At 49.0% G+C, this 19,074-nt stretch overlaps 1 protein-coding gene across 3 annotated transcripts in view; it reads right to left on the reverse strand.

The window, feature by feature from the left end:
* Nucleotides 1–1,294: 1,294 nt before the first annotated feature.
* The window catches only part of ANAPC1 (anaphase promoting complex subunit 1), a 75,180-nt gene continuing 57,400 nt past the window's right edge, over nucleotides 1,295–19,074 (reverse strand). For 2 of the 3 annotated variants that reach the window (XM_074989225.1, XM_074989224.1), the window contains exons 34-48: nucleotides 18,098–18,172; nucleotides 15,223–15,299; nucleotides 14,878–14,968; nucleotides 14,730–14,783; nucleotides 14,036–14,229; nucleotides 11,469–11,555; nucleotides 10,689–10,806; nucleotides 9,611–9,688; nucleotides 9,047–9,114; nucleotides 7,127–7,265; nucleotides 6,292–6,378; nucleotides 5,551–5,646; nucleotides 5,023–5,221; nucleotides 3,967–4,101; nucleotides 1,295–1,667 (exon numbers count right to left, since the gene is read on the reverse strand). In XM_074989225.1, the coding sequence (XP_074845326.1) occupies nucleotides 1,552–1,667; nucleotides 3,967–4,101; nucleotides 5,023–5,221; nucleotides 5,551–5,646; nucleotides 6,292–6,378; nucleotides 7,127–7,265; nucleotides 9,047–9,114; nucleotides 9,611–9,688; nucleotides 10,689–10,806; nucleotides 11,469–11,555; nucleotides 14,036–14,229; nucleotides 14,730–14,783; nucleotides 14,878–14,968; nucleotides 15,223–15,299; nucleotides 18,098–18,172 (1,614 nt within the window). In that variant the 3' untranslated portion in view covers nucleotides 1,295–1,551. The other variant, XM_074989226.1, reaches the window with a different exon arrangement.

Genomic DNA, 19,074 nt, shown 5'->3' on the forward strand with positions numbered 1-19,074 from the left:
CCCCGGACCAGTGAGCAGGACGGCTGAGTTGCCTGGCACTGGAAAGGCAGTTGGGGCCCACTCTGCCCCAGCTGCTTCTGCAGGTGCACCTGGGGACAACTGAACACCCCAGATGGCTGCAAAACAGTCAATTAGCAAATCAGCCACCTGGCCCTAATCAAAAGGTGACCTGAGCTCTGGCAGGCTGGGCACTCCTCAGGGGCAGCTCCCAGGAGAGCTCATCGGAGCAGGCACCTGAGACCCTTCAGAAGAGAGCAGCATTAAGTACATGCGCAGGCAGGTCTGGTCCCAGGCCAGGCCTCTTCCGAGCAGTGCCCGCAGGACACCCAGCCCGCCAGGAAAGGCAGCAGGTCAGATTTCCACGGCCCCTGACTCTGGAGCAGTCGAGCTTGCAAGGGACAGGAGAGCGGCACTCAGGCAGACCTCAGCTGAGAGAACCTTGCCAGGGAGGCCAGCAGCAGCCTGTGTCAGGCACAGACAGATGGGGGTAAGAGGCCAGGGTGGAGCTTGGCTTATGCTCTGTTTGGGCCCTGTTAATGAAGGAGACCCTCCGAAAGGGGGCCCCCTTCAGCACTCGAAGACCTGCTTGGACTGCTCTGCACCCTGGGTGGGGCTGCTGGGATGGTGGTGGAAGAGCAGTTTGCCCTAAGCACCCCTCAACCATGCAGCCCTGGGCCCCAGAGAAAGGAACGAACACAAACCTCTCCTGTGGTGCCTTGCCTGAGCGACAGGAGCAGACCAGGATGGCCTGCACTGCCACCAAGCTGGCCCAGCCTGACGGTAGCTGGGGGCCTGGGCCCTTGCGAATGCAGGTCTGCAGCCCGCTCCCCTCATGACTCCTCTGAAGCCAGCAAGGAGCCTCATCTCTGGCTGCTCAGCCCAGGGAATGGAAGCTGGTTCTGCTCAGCACCAGTTAAAAAATGAGTTGAAAATAATTTCTTTTTGGAAAATGGGATTGTCTTTGTTCTGCTGGGCTGGAAAGGGTCCCATGTTCTCCCAATAACTTGTCTTGGTTTCAGACAAGAGGAGGTGCTTGAAAGTGGCTGAAGAAAGGAAACCAAGAAAGGAAATCAGTGTGATGGCAGGAGGCTCGTTGTTATGGTTTCCACCCAGCTGTCCGAGAGGAGCACTTGAGTCCTATTGCTCCTGTCTGCGCTCCCTGGAAAAACCCCTTTGCTAGCTCGTAGAAGAAGATTAAATATGTGCCACAGGCCCAGGCCCTGGCTGGTGTGGACTTGACATGACCAATTGTCTCTCGGTGATTTATTTTCATGACTCGCCACATGGCATTTTTTGTAAACAAACTTTATTTAGAAAAGTAAGTGACTAATTCATCGTATGGAGCTACCGTTCCTTGTAACAATAACACACACAACGCGCTCCCTCCGTCAAAACATCCACAGGCAAGTGGCAGAGACGCTCAGGCTGCTGCCTGTGAAGTTACCACATTAAGTTCCCTTCATCCACTGCTCCTTCAGGTAGCTTAACACTGTTGGCATTGGCTTTTGGTCACCAGGTAGATTTGCATTGTGGGTCTCCATCTGGATACAGTCATAGCACCATCGACTGCGGATTTCCAAGCAGCAGAGGTGCAAGTCGCAGCAATGCACGAACTGGCATTTTCAGCTGCCTGAACTTCAAAAGCAGTTCCGAGAAGCTCCTGCTCCCTAGTGAGAGAACAGGAGGAGAAGGGGTTGGGATCTGCAGAATGCCCGTCCTGCTGAAACCACCCAGCATGGGAAGTGCAACACCACTGCCACTGAGTGCCGCAGGGACGTGCGCATCCATCCATACAGTTACACAAGCGCACAACACAGATACCCTGAATGGTTTACACTAGTCCTTCCTAGTTCAGATTTGCATGAGCAATGGAGAAAGGACTCAGAAAGGAATCCTGGTGTGTCTCGCTGCAGGAGAGCTGAGGCACCAAGAGCAAGTCAGAAACCAAGCAGGAAACTTGGTACCCGATCACCTAGGCACGGACACGGTGAAACCGAGGGTGCACAAAGCAAACGAAGTCTGCCCAGCTTAGGAGTTTTGTAGATACAAAAATCAGGGGGATGTGGGAAGGGGATTTTTCTTCCAGCTGACGGTGGCCGCGCCCAAACACACCTTGCAGCCTGACCTTGCACATTAAGCTTCACTGCGGTCTGACTCCCCTGTCCCTGTATTCTTTCCAACACCTTTTTAATACAATCTCCCTCCCCAGCTTTTCTAATTGCTCTCCCCCACTGAATGGGCACAGGACCTTTCCCTGCACCACACTGTCTACCCAAGAGCATGGCTGCTTCCCCAGGCAGCGGGGTTTGTGTTTTATTGTGTACTCTGCCATCAACACTGGAGCAAGGGCCACAAGCCAGATATGTCCTGACGACTCAGCAATGCTCTCCAACGCCAGGCCTGACTTGGCAGCCACGTGTGTGGAGGAGGGAGGAAGGAAGGGAGAGAGAGGTGCAAAGCAGGCAGAATGAGGTCAGATGAGCGACTCCTGGATAAAAGCTTCTCCTATCCAAGTGAGCCAATGAAGGCAATCTGCACAAGTGGGAGCAACACCTGGGAACAAAAGCGAACGGCCCAGGGGACAGCAGGAAGGCTCTAAGGCGGGTGCTCTACAAACCTGCAGATTTCCAGCTTTTTTGACTTTCCCTGCTGGTAAGCGGCATTTTTCTTACAGCCCCGGGACCCTGAAAGCTGCACTTACAGGGGAGCAGCGTTCCCTGTCAGCTGAGCACTTGGGTGGCTGCCCAGGGGAGAGTCAGGTGCTGCCCAGCTGACTAGCAAAGCGCCCAGTCACCCGCAGCATGTGTTTCTATGGGTGGTGTACATCACACATGCCTGAGTGCACATAACAAAATTTATTCCACCCAAATGCAAAATATAGGAGGGCATGCTGCAGGGGCGTCTTGGCTCTCCATTGAAAGCACCGTGGCTGGGAAGAAAAGCTGCAAAGAACCTGCACCTCAAATCCCAGACAGCAGAAGAGCTAACATGGCCTGATTTTTAAAAGCTCGTGTGTGGGGCGCATGGTTTTGGAGCAGCGGGGTGGGGAACACAGCCTCTAGGAAAGCAGAGGTTGGACAGCAAAGTCGGGAAGGGCCATGGGACTTGGGGCTGGCAGGAGAACAGATTCATGCCAAGCAGATTGCCCCCTCGGGTCCCCTCCCAGGGCGCCCAGCAAACCGAGCTACCCCCGACAGGGAGGACACCGAGAAAGGTGGTGTCTCCAGAGGCCAGCACATCTCACCTCTGAGGGTAAACAGGATATGGAGGGCTGCCTAGCCACCTCCGCAGCCGATGCCCGGGGAGCACTCAGTGCTCTGGGGAAAAGGCTAGGTACTATGTGTGCAGCTAATAAGCCTTCGGCAACACGTTCCCTTACTCCACTGGCAACAGCGCGGCTGGAGCGGCTCAGCAGGAAGCAAGCCATAGAGCAGGCCAGTGAGAAGGGTGGGAATTAAACCAAGGCTGTGGAATGACACCTTCTTGAGCAACAGGAAAACAGGCAGAGAGCAAGCCCCTCCCACGGCCAGCCCCATGCCACAGGAAAGACAGACAGCTATGTTCAGGGCAAAGCTTGGTAAGAAAGGGGAGCAGAGAGCTGCTGTCTGTCTGCCCTTGTCCAGGGCTGTTGGAAATGTCATCAGCCCCGGGAGCACGGGACCATGCGCCCTGCTGCCCTGGGGCACTACAGCCCCCTGTCTGAGAGCTAAGGGAACCAGTATGCCCATCCTGGTGTGACTCAAGCTGGAGAAAATCCAGGGTGTCTACTGAAGAGCAGTGCCTGAGGCTGACCTCTGCCATCCTCCATCATGTCCCTGTGGCTAAGTCCCGCTCACCGCACGAAGGTTTAAGAAAAGTCACAAGAAAATACTTGCACAGCTATAAAAAAGCTACACTGTGCACGGGGTAAACACGAAAGGCCATGGAACCTCCAGGAACCGGACGCCCAGCCCAACGTCAGCTTACCTTCCAAGCCACCCGCCGAGAGCTGTCCTGGCGATGGGACGGAGTGGTAAACGAGGAAACAGGCCAGCATACTGAGCTGGGATTCTTCAGTGGGCTGCCCACTCAGGTAGGTGTGCAGGGAGACGTCCCCTCCGGCTGTAACACACAAGGCAGCCTGCTGAGGGTCGGGGCCACTTCCTCAGTTACAGAGAGACCGCAACACCCAGAGGCAATGGAGTGGGACACTGCTCCCTGCCACCAGGGTTTGTGGAAGGGTCTCTGCCCACAACAGCCCCCAGCCCCGATGACCAAGCACACAGGGCTGTCGTTTGTAGCCGCTCCTCAGTCAGCGGTTCCTGCCGTGCCACTCCCCCACCTGACCCCTGCTTCCCTCTCTGCTTCGCTTTCGCTGGGCTCACAGGATGTGGGGACATCTCAGCAATGGGCTGAATTCACCAGACCTGTCCACCAAAGGACACCGCCAAACTGAGCCCTCCGCCCCTCACGCACAGACACGGAGCTAGAGCCGCCCAGCTGGAACGCGGTGCTCAGGAACCGGGGACCACCACTGCGGGAGGTGCCCACCTGGGACATCAGGCAATTCACAAAGTGAAACACGCCCCCAGAAGTGCAAACCCACACTGTTGTTCTACACAAGGCACAGCGCAAACCAAGCAGGAAACCAGTGCAACGCGGGGCCTCCCGGAGGCAGGGAACCAGATTTTGGAGACTATTTTAAAATTCCAGTGGTGGCGGCAGCTCAGGTTGTAAGACTCCCTCGCTGCACACAAATCTCAACCATTTATTTTAAGTGACAAAAATCAGCCACTCTGCTGCTCAAGTGCCTTCTGAAAGAGGCAGCAGTGTCCTCTCTCTCAGTCCAGCCATCCAGCCCAGAAACAGTACTCAAACACACCCCCTTCCCCACCTCCACCAACCACATTAAGAAAACGAGCTTGATACCAAAGAAGCCAGCTTCCAAGAAGCCACATGGCAGAGTGTCAGATCTCCCACAGCCTAGGACACACACAGGCTCATGCCCACAACATGGTGTTACACTCACACTGCTCTCTTTACCTTGTAGCCACTGGTCCAAAGTATTATCGATCGTGCACTTCATCACAGGCAGAAATTCAGAGTTCATGAAGAGCCCTCGGTTTGGGTTTCTCCTCATCCGCTCCTGGTGGCTTCTGGAGCTGAAAAACTCTAATACCAGCTTTATCTGCCACAGTTCAAAGGTCTCAGACATCTCTCTTCTCGCTAACCTCCTCACGGCCTGATGCAAGAGACAACAAAGAGACGGTGAACTCAATCTGTGCTAGAATCGTCCACCTTGTGACTGTAAAATAACGGCACTTCCCTCCCTCGGCAGGGGAATGGGAAAAAACCTAGACAGCCCTTTTCTGATCCTCAGCACCGCATTAGTCAGGTCTCAGTAGGCACCCTGAAATCTTTCCTCTGCCACACAGGTCTACCAACAGATGGCTACTTCTGGTAGCCAGGGTAGGCATGCAAGGACTGGCACTGGCATGATACTCTTCCACAGAGCAGTGCTATTAAGGGCTGGGGGAAAAGAAAAAAAAAAAAGAATGGTGTTCACTCTACCTGATCTATTGCTATGTATGCAGACAACATCTCTGGATTCTCCCGAGTGACACACTCATAAAGAATTGATGAGAAGAGATCCAATATTTCCTGTTTCTGATAAAAAGACATGCTGGTCACCAAGTGCACCGTGTTTGTAAAATTTATTACTAGTACTCTTACATTGCTCAGGTTGGCTTCTGTTTTGGTGAATCCTCCCTATTATCAGCTGTCAGTCACTTATATAAAGATGTGTGTCCCTACGTATTTAATCATTAGAACAATGCAAAAGGTGGTTAGATTCTTCTCCCTCCTTTAATATTTTTGAAAGTTGGTCTCTGATTTTATTCTACACAAAAAGAAAAGAGTCATCATTCACAAGACAGCTTTCCTTACAGTGGCTGCCTTAAATAATGGTGGTAACCAATTTCGTATTTATTAGATACAAACCATACGGAATTCAGGGCATAGAACTGTGAGGTTAACTAGTGACAAAAGGTTGTACTGAAAAGTTTTGGAAGTGCAGGTACCAGAGTTCTATTTTCTGTTTCTATATTTGTGCATTTTTTATACATGTATAACGCTATTTTGTTCTCTACAGCAAACACCTCAAGGAAAAGGGGTTTTCAGAACAATTTCTTTTGCGCAACTCAATTAGCTCTGCTGTCTGCAACTTCAAATTCATTTTCTGCCTTTTAATCTATGAAAACAAGAAAAGAAACCATTCTTCTGAGCAATAGCCCACATGTAAGCAATGTGTACCTGCCCCATGTTCACAGCTGGTTTGCAGAAGTAGTCAGCAAATGAAAGTAGTGCTGGATCAGAAGTGAAAGCAGAAATAGTTTCTGGCTGAAAAGAGGTGAAAATGAGCACTTTAGGCAGGAATCTTTTGCTTTACTGCACAGCTCAAACGATAATTTAGACCCTCCTACCCGACTGGGATTTTCCAGAACTTAGTGCAGGCCACTGTAAACTGCACGATTGATTTAATGGGCAAAATCAGTGCCTCGGCGCCTTTCCATCTGCTCACTGCACAAAGCTGCACCATTCATCCCTTCAGGAAGCGAGGCGGCAAAGGCCGTGTTCGGGGGCTCTGAAGACAGCCTCCTCCAGTGCTCCTTGGGAGCAGCTGGGCTAATCTGCCTCACGTAAGGAACGGGTGCCGTTCGGAAGAGCGATTTCAGCACCCCTGAAAAACAGTAGCCTGGCCACACTGCCACACGAATTCTCGGAGTAACAGGTGCAGACAGCGGCTGTACCGATTTCTCAGCTGCACCCCAGCCTGTCTCACTCCGTCCCTGCTCCGTAAAGGACACGTTCAGACTGCAATCCCCGCCCCCCTCACCTCGACGTGCTAATTCACTCCTTGGGCTCTGAAGATGGCAGTTTTGTGACACAGGCTCCCGGTCAGAAGAACAGGACTGAAACCACGAACTGATTTTGTGGAAGGCTCACTGTCTCCCCACTCCCTTCCCGCCTGCACTTCTCCCGAGTTCCAGCAGCGCCCCGGTGGGAACCTCGCACACGGGGCAGCGGGTAACCCTGGCGCTCACGTTGCCACTTGGGGCTCGCCAGCAGAACACTTAAAGGCCGTTACCTTGAAGGACCGAGTCTCAGAGTTCCTGTGCGTGACAGTCTGTGCTAGCAAACTGCGCCAGCCCATCGGGTCCTCCTTGTACGAGAGCTGCCCCGCTCGCAGCTTGACATAGAGAATGCCGTCCTTTGAAAGGATCGACCTGGAAAAACAGGCACAGAGGTCTGAATTTCTTAACCTCTCCTTCCCTCCAGCTGCGGTATGACCCATGACATGGCACCCACACCTAGAAGTAGCCAGCAACCCAGTAACTTGTATGTGCTTACGTTCCTAGACAGGGGCCAGCATCCTCGTTACGTAGCCCTGGGAGAGGCCCGTACACAGGGAGCTATGTCTCCATACCGCCTGCCTCCTACCACAGGATGGCACTCTGGCTGGGGCAGAAGGAGGGACAAGGAACAGCGAAGAGGAGTGAGGTTTTCCAGCATCACTGGTCTATGCATTCCCCCCGAAGTCAGTGGAGGCCTCTCCTCCACCCTTAAGGGCACCCTAGGTTCCAACCACAGTGTGCCTCGCGCTCCCCAGGGCAGGGCTGTGGTCAGTGCTTTGTGCCGGTTTCGCTAGGGAATGGGCTCTCTCGCCCCTTACAGCAAGAGACAGCAATGTCCACCGCCTCCGGTTTGGCAGCAACCCGACAGCACAGCTGAAAAGAGCTCCGAGCTGCGCTACTGCAAAGCAATGGAGCGTGTCAGAAAAGCCACTTACAAGGGCACGTCGCCCACATGCTCTGGGACCCCTGCCCACAACAGTCAGACACCTATCAGAAACACCACACCACCACCACAGAGCAGTAACCCATAACCAGGGAGTCAGGCAAATGAAGCTAAAGCCATTGCCCCACCGTCCACATTCACCTCCATTTCGAAGCAGCTCAGAGCATGTCCTGCTTGCCCTCAACTCTGGGTTATTTTGGATCTAAGGGGGTTGCTAATGCCAAGGCAGGGGAGTCCCAGAGAGCATGCCCCACTGGCACCCCCATGCCACCTCTGGCACTACCACATGGGGGAGAGGGGCAGTCTCACAGGCAGACAGGCCCAGAGCCAGGCGGGGGAGATACAGACCAAAACCACTGCCTTCAGCTCCACCCCAGGGCCCGAAAGGCAGCCAGTGCAGCTCATACAGCAAAAGCAGAACACACTCACAGCGAAAGCCCTTTGTAACCAATGGGCCACCCCAGCCTACTGCAGTCTGGGGGTGGGGGTCATTATAGGGTGTAACGCCACACAGCGGGCATCGCAGTAGCTAACTGATCTAGACAGTGTCGTTTACACTAAATGATGTAGCACAATTACTAATGCAACCGTCAGAATTTAATTCCAGGCTGCTATCTACAGTGCTAGGAATAATTCTACCTGTGGGTATTATGTTCAGATACAATTAGTCTTTTACAATTGTCTAATGGACACATTTAATTGTTAATCTGAATTAATTAGTACTGTGCACTCTTCAGAAAAATAGCATTCCTAGCACACTAGTAAGAGGTACCTAGCCACCTAGCTGAACACAAAGGATTTACCACCCTCTGTATCAGCAGCATGCATTTTTCAAGGGCAGAAGCCATGTGAAATCTCACCAACTGCACACAAAACTCCCAAACTCCACAAATTAAAAGTAGTTTCTAGTTGAGGCCCTCTGCCCATTTTCCCTTCTCGTGGTTTGGTTTTGTATGAAAGACCCATGAAACACGAGAAACTATCTATCCAGAGGAAGACTGAAACCGATTACACGCGAAGGGCTGACAACGCAGGAACGCAGACAAACTGAAACTGAAGAACTGCTTTAAATTCTGTCAGCCATTGTAAATTGCAGGCATCACTTTTAACCATGGGAGATAAGAAAATTCACACATTTACTTAACTGTGAAGGGCCATTATTAATACACTGAGTTAACCAATCTAGGTAGGTAGCATCATGAGCACTCACTTCAGCTGGTGTGTCCCCTTGCTCAGATCTATGAGAAGCTCCCAGTACCGTGGGCCTTTCACTCTGATCTGCAAATATAGAGGTTTTCATTACTAGAGAGGCACGTATCACTTCCACAGAGGTAACAGACTGCGAGGACCAGAGAGAGCTACAGAAGTCTAGAGACTTTCTGCCCCTGAAGGGCAGATGCTCCCAGCATTATTGGTTCACGTCACTGAGGTGCGCAAGGGACGCAGATGGTTTGTATCCCCTGCAGAGGATGCCCCTGGCAGTGGGAAATCCCCGGTGGAGGCAGGGCCACAGTGGGGAGGGACATGCAGGGGCATAGCTAAGTATACCGCACTATGGCTATCCCGTGGGTAGCACATGGTCTCAGGGCCACTGTCAGTGGGTACTGGTTAAGGCTAACCCAAGGCTGCTCTGACATGCACTGGGGCCAGGGCAATCGAAGCAGTTACCTGATACCCAACAGCCACCCCGCCACTTTTTGCTCCAAGACGGAATCTTCTTTGCATCACAGAATCAGGGCCGAAGCGTTCCTTGCTCAGCTGGAGCGTGACTTACCTGCTTCAGTAAGTGAAGCTCTGGGAGGAGGGTTGGTGCCATCAGCTCCTCTGTGGTTTCTTCATACCACTGTGTGCCCTTGAAACACCAACAACCACGTTAGAAAAACCAGCTCCAGCGCACAGGAAAAGAGCTGGGCAGCGCCCCAGTTCTGCCTCTCTTCGGCCTGGCTGCCCTGCAGGGATCTTCTATTTTCTATATCCATTTCCCAGTGGAATGGGTGGCTGAATATTACCATGGATGTCACAAAGTAAGGGAAAGATCAGGCAGGCGAGTTAACATCCTCTTTTGGTACAGCTTCTGTGGGCACAAGAGAAGCTTTCGCGCTTCACTGAGACCTTCTGCAGGCCCATCACCAAATGCAAACGGTAAAACAAGGAGGGCAGAATGGCTGACTCAACACGTACAATAACACTGCCACACAAATGGGACATTTTTCAACCTGAACACCCAATGCTCTAAAAATGAACTACACTGCCTGCAAAGGCGACCTTCTGTAGCAAGCACAGTAGATGCTTTTGCATGTCTGCTCGGATCATAGGGTCTCTGCAGCTCTCCCCTCCAGGCTGGCATGGCCCGTCCATGTGCCACATCCCACACCAGCACAGGAAGTTGTTTCTTCCTGACTGTTATCGTCCTACAAAACTCCCTGGTGAAGGAGTGTCGCCAGGAGGACTGTGGAGTGCCCAGTTTCAAACACACCAGCGGGGGAGGTTTAAAAGATAGCCAAGCTGCCAACTTCCACTGACGCCGTGCCACTGAACTTTCCTCTGTATTCACACAGATAACCGTTACCCTGGTCAGTAGCTACACTGCATTTGGTAGCACTTTGCTGTACATTTCACTCATCCCCCGTTCATCTTTCAGGGTGCCACTCAGAGCACCAGAAGCCCAAGATGTGGGTTGGGAGGCGCACCTTCGTCATTTGCTGGGCAATCTGGTTTGACTCCACTAGAGCGCTGAACACAAAACCAGGAATGCAAGTCACAGCCCTGAGACACACACGCATCCTGTACACGAATTTCTACGTGAACTTCAAGCTTCACCGCCCCATGCCGCTGCCCTCAGGACACATTACCTTATAGGTAACCTGGAGTAGAGTGTAACATGGAGTGTTTGTATCCACATCAACAGGCACCAGGAGCCTGGGTTCTGCTGCCAGCACATACAGGTGCCGCAGGGCCTGAAGGTGATACCTGTAAGAATTTAGCACAATGGTGTTGCTAAAGAGAAGTCTCCAAATATCTGTGGGTGCTGGCAAATGACACAAAGGTAAAAGGCAAGCAGGAGCGCTGTAAGGCTACAGTAAAATTTACAGCAATATGTACATCTATACACACTTACCGATTTGATTAACTAGAGACATGTTCCTAATGATACAGTACTTATTCACTTTTACATACATGTTTTCAATTCCAGAGAGAAAGATTTTGCATACGAAAACAGATTTTCTGAAGCATAAGTTTTCATGGGCAAAGATGCACCTGCTAAGAGGGTCTTTGCCCACAAAAGCTTACGCTCCAATCAGTGAGGCACCACAGGACTTCTCTTCTTTGCAAAAAAAGACAGACACGGCTACCCTGTTGACGTATAGGAGCATTCACTACAGAGCAAGCTGTTACAGACAAGTTGTATGGCCCAGGATGCAGTTTGTTAAAGATACACAGGAACAGTTGTAATACCACGGCTTCATTGATCATCACTGACACCCTATTTCTCACCAATACATGAGACCTTGCATTGTTTCACCTTCAGTTTCACTGCAGTCCAAAGCTTTCAGAGCCCCAACCCTGGATAATATGTTGCTGAAGTAAATCCATTTTATGTTAAAAAAATATGCATAATAACTAGCCCTTACCTGTTGTCAGAACTGTGAATGGGGAAGTGAGGATACAGAGCACACAGAAGAGCAGCAATCGAAGAATCTGATGTGCTCAGTGAGTATCTGCAGAGAAACAACACGTATTATCTTTCAGCGTCAGTGAACAGAACTCTTCCATGCATTTCCAATGTGGGAACTCTGGTGGCATACCGCACATATGCAATGAACCTATATAAATATAAATGTCAGCACAGCAAGCCAAATGTCTTACATGGATATAAAATGACAAACGCATACCAAGATGTTTTAAGTCCACTCAAAAAAAGCAGAAAAGATTTGCTCAATGCAGAAGATAAACAGACACAGTGGTTTCATGGGAAAAGACCCACTTCATCAGATGCATGAGTTGTGGGGGGGCAGTTCAGAGGAGGATTTAAAGAGGGGGAATCTCAGTAAAGAGCACTGGCCCTCCCCTTTATTTGAGACCCCCTTCTTTAAATCCTCCTCTGAACACACACCCCCACTCATGCATCTGATGAAGTGGGTCTTTGCCCACGAAACCCTATGCTCCAAAATATCTGTCCCACCAAAATGTCTGTCCCACAAAAGCTCACCTAATAAATTATTTTGTTAGTCTTTAAAGTGCTGCTTGACTCCTTTTTTGTTTTGATAGTACACAGACTAGCACAGCTCCCTCTCTGTTACCATCCAAAATATCTGTTAGTCTATAAGGTGCTGCAGGACTTCTTGTTATTTTGAAGATACAGACTAACATGGCTACCTCTCTGATACTAGACACAGTGGTGTCACTTATATTAGGGAAATTATTTACGCAACCAACGGGGAAAAATATTTTTCAGGTGAACATATAAGTTCTGCTCAGATTGAGGGCCTATGGGGAATTTCCAACTTGCCACTGGTAAAGTGACTTTTATTTCAGACCTGAACAAGACCAAAATCATTTTGGTGTCACAGTTCACCTTGTCCCCTAGAAAACAAGGGAACACATTTAAAAAGGCAAAAAGAAATACTCATGGAGTTATCTTCCTCAGGAATTCCCTGTCGTACACAATTATTGACACAATGAACTTAGCAGGATTCCCGCAAGGGCTCAGTGTTTAAACGGACGGCAGTAACACCTGCCTTTTCACGCATTACAGCAGGTTACAATGTGACGATACACACAAACATCGGCTGGTCTCAGGAAGCAGCACTGGCCAGGAGTGTTGTCTCTTTAACCCTCACCTCACATGTCCGGCGCAGGTGACTGCTCCCACGGGTAACAACAAAGGGACCAAGAGAACAGAAAGGAGAACCAGCTCACCTTCTGCCAACCCTCTCCACAGAACTCCAGTGGGACTGACGGCAGAGTGAGAGTCCGGCCACCCCACCTGCGCGCTGGATGACTTCTGGGGTAGCTCTAACCTACGTGCAGGCGAAATGCTAAATACCCATCACATGTGGACACGAAACAAGCGCCAACCAGCATCATTCAGTTGCTGTACAGTGAAGATGGGGCTTCCGCAGTCGGAATGGAGGCAGTGGCAGGGTGGAGATCACCGTTCAGCGGGAGTTCACTGCTGCATTCAGACACCTTTGCACCACTGCATTCCTGGGGGCAGCACTCACCAGCAAGCAGAGGCTCTTCCTTGGCCAGTGGGAGAAGGGGCAGAACAGGAACCTGGTCATGGCAGCTCAGAGCGTGGCAGGGGAGAGGACCGCACCATAGATGAGCCTGTGCGTTAGTCCTACCCAGAGCTCAAAGGAGGCAGGGGGTGTGGGGGAGGTGCACACGGCTCGGTCGGGGAAGGCAGTTAAGGAGCAAATCCTGGAGCCAGTTAAGAGAATAGGTTTGAGGCCATGGAGGGCAGGGGAGGGGTCAGGAGGCTGAGGGAAAAGAGGAAGCTCCAGAAGGAAAACTCAAGACAAAAATGGAGGCGAGACCCTGAAGAAAAGGTCAGACAAAGGAACAGGAGAGGGACTCCAAAGGCAGCATTTCCTATCTGCCCACCGCACTGCACTTCAGCGCATCCCAGGCTGAAAGGGGGCTGCAGAGCGGGGCGGGGGCCACTTTCACCAAAAGAAAACGGCAGGCAGAGGCTACAGCCACAGGTGGGCTCTAAAGCAGCACTGTTACCTGTTCTGACTCCGGCCCTGGGAAGCCACCAGGCATTCAGCAGGACATGAGCACACCCACACTTCAAAGGGGTCTTTTTAAACCAAAAGCAGCCTCACGGGTGGACTTGTAACCTTCACTTTCTATATTAAAACCCCCTGCTACTGTTCACAGCTCCTTTAACCAAGACTCAAACCGTTGGCACCAGCAAGTTTCCGTTGCTGTGCTTCTATCTTATAAGGGCTGTCAAATTCCTGAAGGACGCACATTTCTGGAGCTTGTATGCATGCGTCATCAAAACCAGACAGTGGCAAACAGCAGAGACTGAAATAAACTCTGCTACCCGAGTGCAGAAAACAGTGAGAGAGAACCCACAAACCCACCAGGCGTTACGCTGCTCTTCTCTTCAAGATTTGCTGCCTTGGAGAAGCAAGCAATCATTTGTAACAAAGGCAGGAAAGAGGCAACTTTGGAAATAACAAGTTACCTTCCTCCGCCCAAGAACAGAAGTCCAAGAGCCATGTGATGAGCCAGATGGAACCCATAATTCATTTCTCCCCCAGTCTTCTTGTGCAGGAACCGACAGAGCTGAAGGACCTTCAAGTTCCCAGAACCCGCCATCACCATGGCTAGAGACAGCAGCACAACACTCAAACAAGTTTCGAGGTTATAGTGTCCGGTCTGAAATATGCCAGGGAGAGCAGGGGAGTTATTACACTTCTATACACTTACCTGACAATAGAAAATTGCAGGTTCTCATCAATGAGACCTCATTAGGAACCTCAATCTTACAGTCTTACGAACATATGAGAAACCTCCCACTGCTATGGCCATGGGTCCTTAAATGCATGGCAGGGCATCAGCTTCCTGCATGACGCTCCCCATGAGTTTACTTTCTTCCACCCAGCCCCCAAAGAAGGCACTGTCTTCCTCATGGCTATTTGATCTATTCCCCAGGGTTGGGTGGGGGGGGGAGGAAAAAAAATCAGAGAATATGGTGGTTGGGAAAACTACTCTAGCACTAGCATAATTAACGACGCTGGTTAACTGAACTGCCAGGGTGATAGATAAAAGGAATTAAACATGACATTTGGTGTGCACTGAAGCTGCACGGAGTTTAATCACAGCGCATTACACACGAGGGGCTCATTTTCACTGACAGAGAATCTAAAAGAACTTACTATGGAAGCTGTAGGTGCTGACAAACATTTCATGAAATCTTTCGCAAATTTAAACTGCAAAGAAGAATAAAGAGAAATACGTACTAATGCAGATATGGGGAACACCGCGGATGCCTTCAGCAACCCTACAACAACTCCCCACTCTTACCAAGCAGTTAAATGCAGCTAGATTTTCTGAACCAGCAAATCGAAAGCCTAATGACAAACAGGCACCAGCAACGATGTAGACGTGAGCTTGCCTAAAAACAACAAACAGGAAATAGCTGGTTGATAACATTTATTCAAATTAGGAAAGGAAAACAACATGTCAGATTGATTTTATAACCGTTTGGGAGCAAAGCCCAGAAAGAACGGCCGGGTGGCCAACAGACCCTGGCGTCTGTATGAGGAGGCATACAACAGTCAGGTTCAGTGCACTCCTCATTTTCTAGAATGGTGGTCTGTACCATGTCTCTCAGTGATTCTGTCAGTGCTTAATCATCACATTACTTACGCCAGCGTCTCCAAGTTCAGATCTTCTGATGAAGGCAGTTCTGTTGCATGAAGGGATACGCTGTTCTCTCTGATAATCTACAAAAAGCACAGCAGAAAGAGAGTTTGATCTCTCTCTTCAATTCTTGAATTTCCCATGTTTCAATGACTTGACAGGTGATACTTGATACAAAGTTTGTTTTATAGGATTATGCATAAGCTCTTCCTCTACTACTACATTATAGTACTTCAACTTTGACCCAAAAGGGCCAGTATTTTGTGGCAAAACATCCTACTCTTCTAGTGAAGTTTGGAATGACAGAGAATCCTGCAAATGGCTAGTCTGGGCCAGAAGCATGCTATTATCACGTGAACCATCTCATCCACCAGGAAGTACCTGACATGTTCAGAGCCTTCTAATTTGTTTGATCGAGATGATTTCCAGTTACTGTAGCAAAAGCTGTGTTTGCTCCCTGGTCTCAAGAAATCATTGGCATGCCATTCCCAAACACTTGGTGAGGAAATTTGTTCAGTCAAAGCAGGATTTTAAACTGAGCATTCCTTTTGCTGCGTGTTTATCTTAAAGGCACACAGTGGCAAAACCATGGTATTGGCCAGTCGGATTTATTTCTTAAAACCCTCTACATTAATTACACTGTTCATTCTTAACTACTGGGTAAACAGAAATTACTGACCAATAGCTAATGATTTTAATGCTGGCTAAAACAGTCAAAACCACTGCTGATTGGTGGAGTGGATTGAAATGTCTTCGTATAGTGAGCTCTCCAGACTGGGGTTTGCGGGTTCCATTTAGGCACAGAGTTTCAGGACTCCTCAATGGAAAGAGGAGAATTCTTCTGCAGGGTGAAACAGCTAATGTGACAAGTGGTCTGTCGGAGGTTTGTATCTTGTGACAGTCACACTTCAGACATGTATCATGCTCACGTCTTGGCCAAATGCTAGCTCAGGATCATGAAGGCAGAGACAATTAAGCTCATTTAATTCATCAGCTGAGGGGCCAGAGAAGGAAAGGTCCTGTTCTGCTGCCCCTGGGCTCACTCTCACTTGTTTGCTTCAGGTGAGGAGATTTGTCAGTAGGGTAGCTGGGAACTGAGCGAAAACACCTTGAAAGAGACGTGGGGCAACAGCAGGACAGCTGCAGCAGGACAGGGATGAAAGCTGCTCGCAGACCGGGAGGAGAGTGGAAAAGGAGTATTAGGGAGACGTGGAGCACAAAACACTGTGTCTCCTGGAGGCCTTAAGAGGCTTGTTGGGATCCCCCTGTAAAAAACTTTATCATGCCTGTCAGGATCCACCACAGCTACCACCCTAAATCAAGCTTTTGTGGGCTCGTCCATGGCCAGGCACAGGCTTCCTACTCTATTCCCATCCTCTACCGATTTTAAAAACTATGGAAATCCCAAAAGAAAACAGACTCTGTTAAGGTGATGCCAGCGTTGAGTGTGAAAAACCGTATAACCCTTGCCAAGAACAGGGCTGTGAGCTCTACCCGGCTCCTAGTGTCTCTCCCAGTTCCTTGCATCTCCTGGGTTTTTAAATGCCTCTCTTTCGAAGAAGGGAGGCTGGACACAAAGGCTACGTCTACACGTGCAGCCAACATCGAAATAGCTTATTTCGATGTTGCGACATCGAAATAGTCTATTTCGATGAATAACATCTACACGTCCTCCAGGGCCGGCAACGTCGATGTTCAACTTCGACGTTGCTCAGCCCAACATCGAAATAGGCGCAGCGAGGGAACGTCTACACGTCAAAGTAGCACACATCGAAATAGGGATGCCAGGCACAGCTGCAGACAGGGTCACAGGGCGGACTCAACAGCAAGCCGCTCCCTTAAAGGGCCCCTCCCAGACACAGTTGCACTAAACAACACAAGATCCACAGAGCTGACAACTGGTTGCAGACCCTGTGCCTGCAGCATAGATCCCCAGCTGCCGCAGAAGCAGCCAGAAGCCCTGGGCTAAGGGCTGCTGCCCACGGTGACCATAGAGCCCCGCAGGGGCTGGAGAGAGAGCATCTCTCAACCCCCCAGCTGATGGCCGCCATGGAGGACCCGGCAATTTCGACGTTGCGGGACGCGGATCGTCTACATGGTCCCTACTTCGACGTTGAACGTCGAAGTAGGGCGCTATTCCTATCTCCTCATGAGGTTAGCAACTTCGACGTCTCGCCGCCTAACGTCGAAGTTAACTTCGAAATAGCGCCCGACGTGTGTAGACGCGACGGGCGCTATTTCGAAGTTGGTGCCGCTACTTCGAAGTAGCGTGCATGTGTAGACGCAGCTAAAGTGGCACAATTAGGTTAGTCTGGCTTTTGCTCTTCATACTTTCCAGTGTTCAGGTTTCCTTGCAGTACCCTTAAGTCACAAATATGCACTCTTGGAGCTAACTTCAATTTAATGAAACTGTGTCTATTCTGCTCAAGATATGTTTATAAAAGTGTATCTATTGCCACACACATACTTAAAACTGGGATGTATGTAGGTATATATATTACAACCTCAGTTACGAACTGACCAGTTAATCACACACCTCTTGTGGAACCAGAAATAACATAATCAAGCAGCAGGCAACACAAACAGAGCAAAAAATCAAACACAGTACAAGAATATGTTAAACGTAAATTACTAAAAAAGGAAAAGCAGCACTTTAATTCTTCATAGGAAAGTCAATATCACTTGTAAACGCTGAAGTGTTTGTAACTGAGATTCTACTGTACAAAACAAGAACTCTCACAAAGCTCTTGCATCTCTTGAATTTCACCTCAAGAAAACACTACTGCTTGTTCTACGTATAAGATGGAAACTATACATCAAAACTCTGGCTTTTGCTTTCCAAGATGTCAAAGTGGCAAACACATTCAGCACAGGTACTTACTTGTGGTACATTACTATCTACCCACTTGGAATTGGGCAAAATGTCATCCCACAAAATCAGGCATCGAGCAAGTGTCTAAAGAAGTCAGAAAGTCAACAGAAAGTAGAGAAAAACAAAAATAATATTAGTAAATAGCATCAGCAATGGTCTTTCTGATGCAGTAAATACATTGGGGATGGCAGGACAGAAAAGTCATGATACTCCATCAAGCAGTGTTTCCTCATCTGAGTTCCACATGATGTGAATAGGTGTTCTGGGAAAAATATCTAATGGTAGCAATATTTTTCCTTCCAAAATATTAAATATGAAATCTATCAAAAATGCTAAGGTATTCTAATACAATCTGAATACTGTTCAGATTGTAGGTATATTACTATAGAAAACACAGTCATAATAGGATAGTTGTTATTATGCAACTCATGCCGAAACAGAGTTGATTCAGATTGTTACCACACAAGTTGTGTTCAGAGAAATCATGTGATGCTGCACCTGATATGAGGATCCAACTCTCCTGCATCGTTCTGTTAGGTGGATTTGTGATCAAAAGATGAAAAAAACACCTCCCCTTGGAAAAAAAAGCTTTCAAATGTGACTTATTTTTATTTTCCAGTCGTTTTCTGCATAAACAACAAATCTTAAAAAAACAGAAAATTTAAAATTTTTTCCCATACCGAATTTGTCTTGCATGTCTTTTTCATAAAAATATTTTTTAAGCTTTACGAAAGGGCAGTCCTTTTTTGAACAATATTGTCCTTTCTATTTTTGTACAAAAGGAAAGACATTAACCTTCCTTCTTTCAGCTGTTATATTAATGTTGTGTTTTGGGTTTGTACTTAATTTTTATACTTAATTATAGGGTTGCTAACTCTCCTTCTATCAGAAGCCATTAGTCGTTCACTCAGACAATTTTTTCGTTATTTTTTGTTTCTTCATGTCAAACAAAAGATATCTAAAAAACCTCTAAAATCAAATTTTGA

Source organism: Carettochelys insculpta, chromosome 3, assembly GCF_033958435.1.
Source record: "Carettochelys insculpta isolate YL-2023 chromosome 3, ASM3395843v1, whole genome shotgun sequence".
Taxonomy (NCBI): Eukaryota; Metazoa; Chordata; order Testudines; family Carettochelyidae; genus Carettochelys; species Carettochelys insculpta.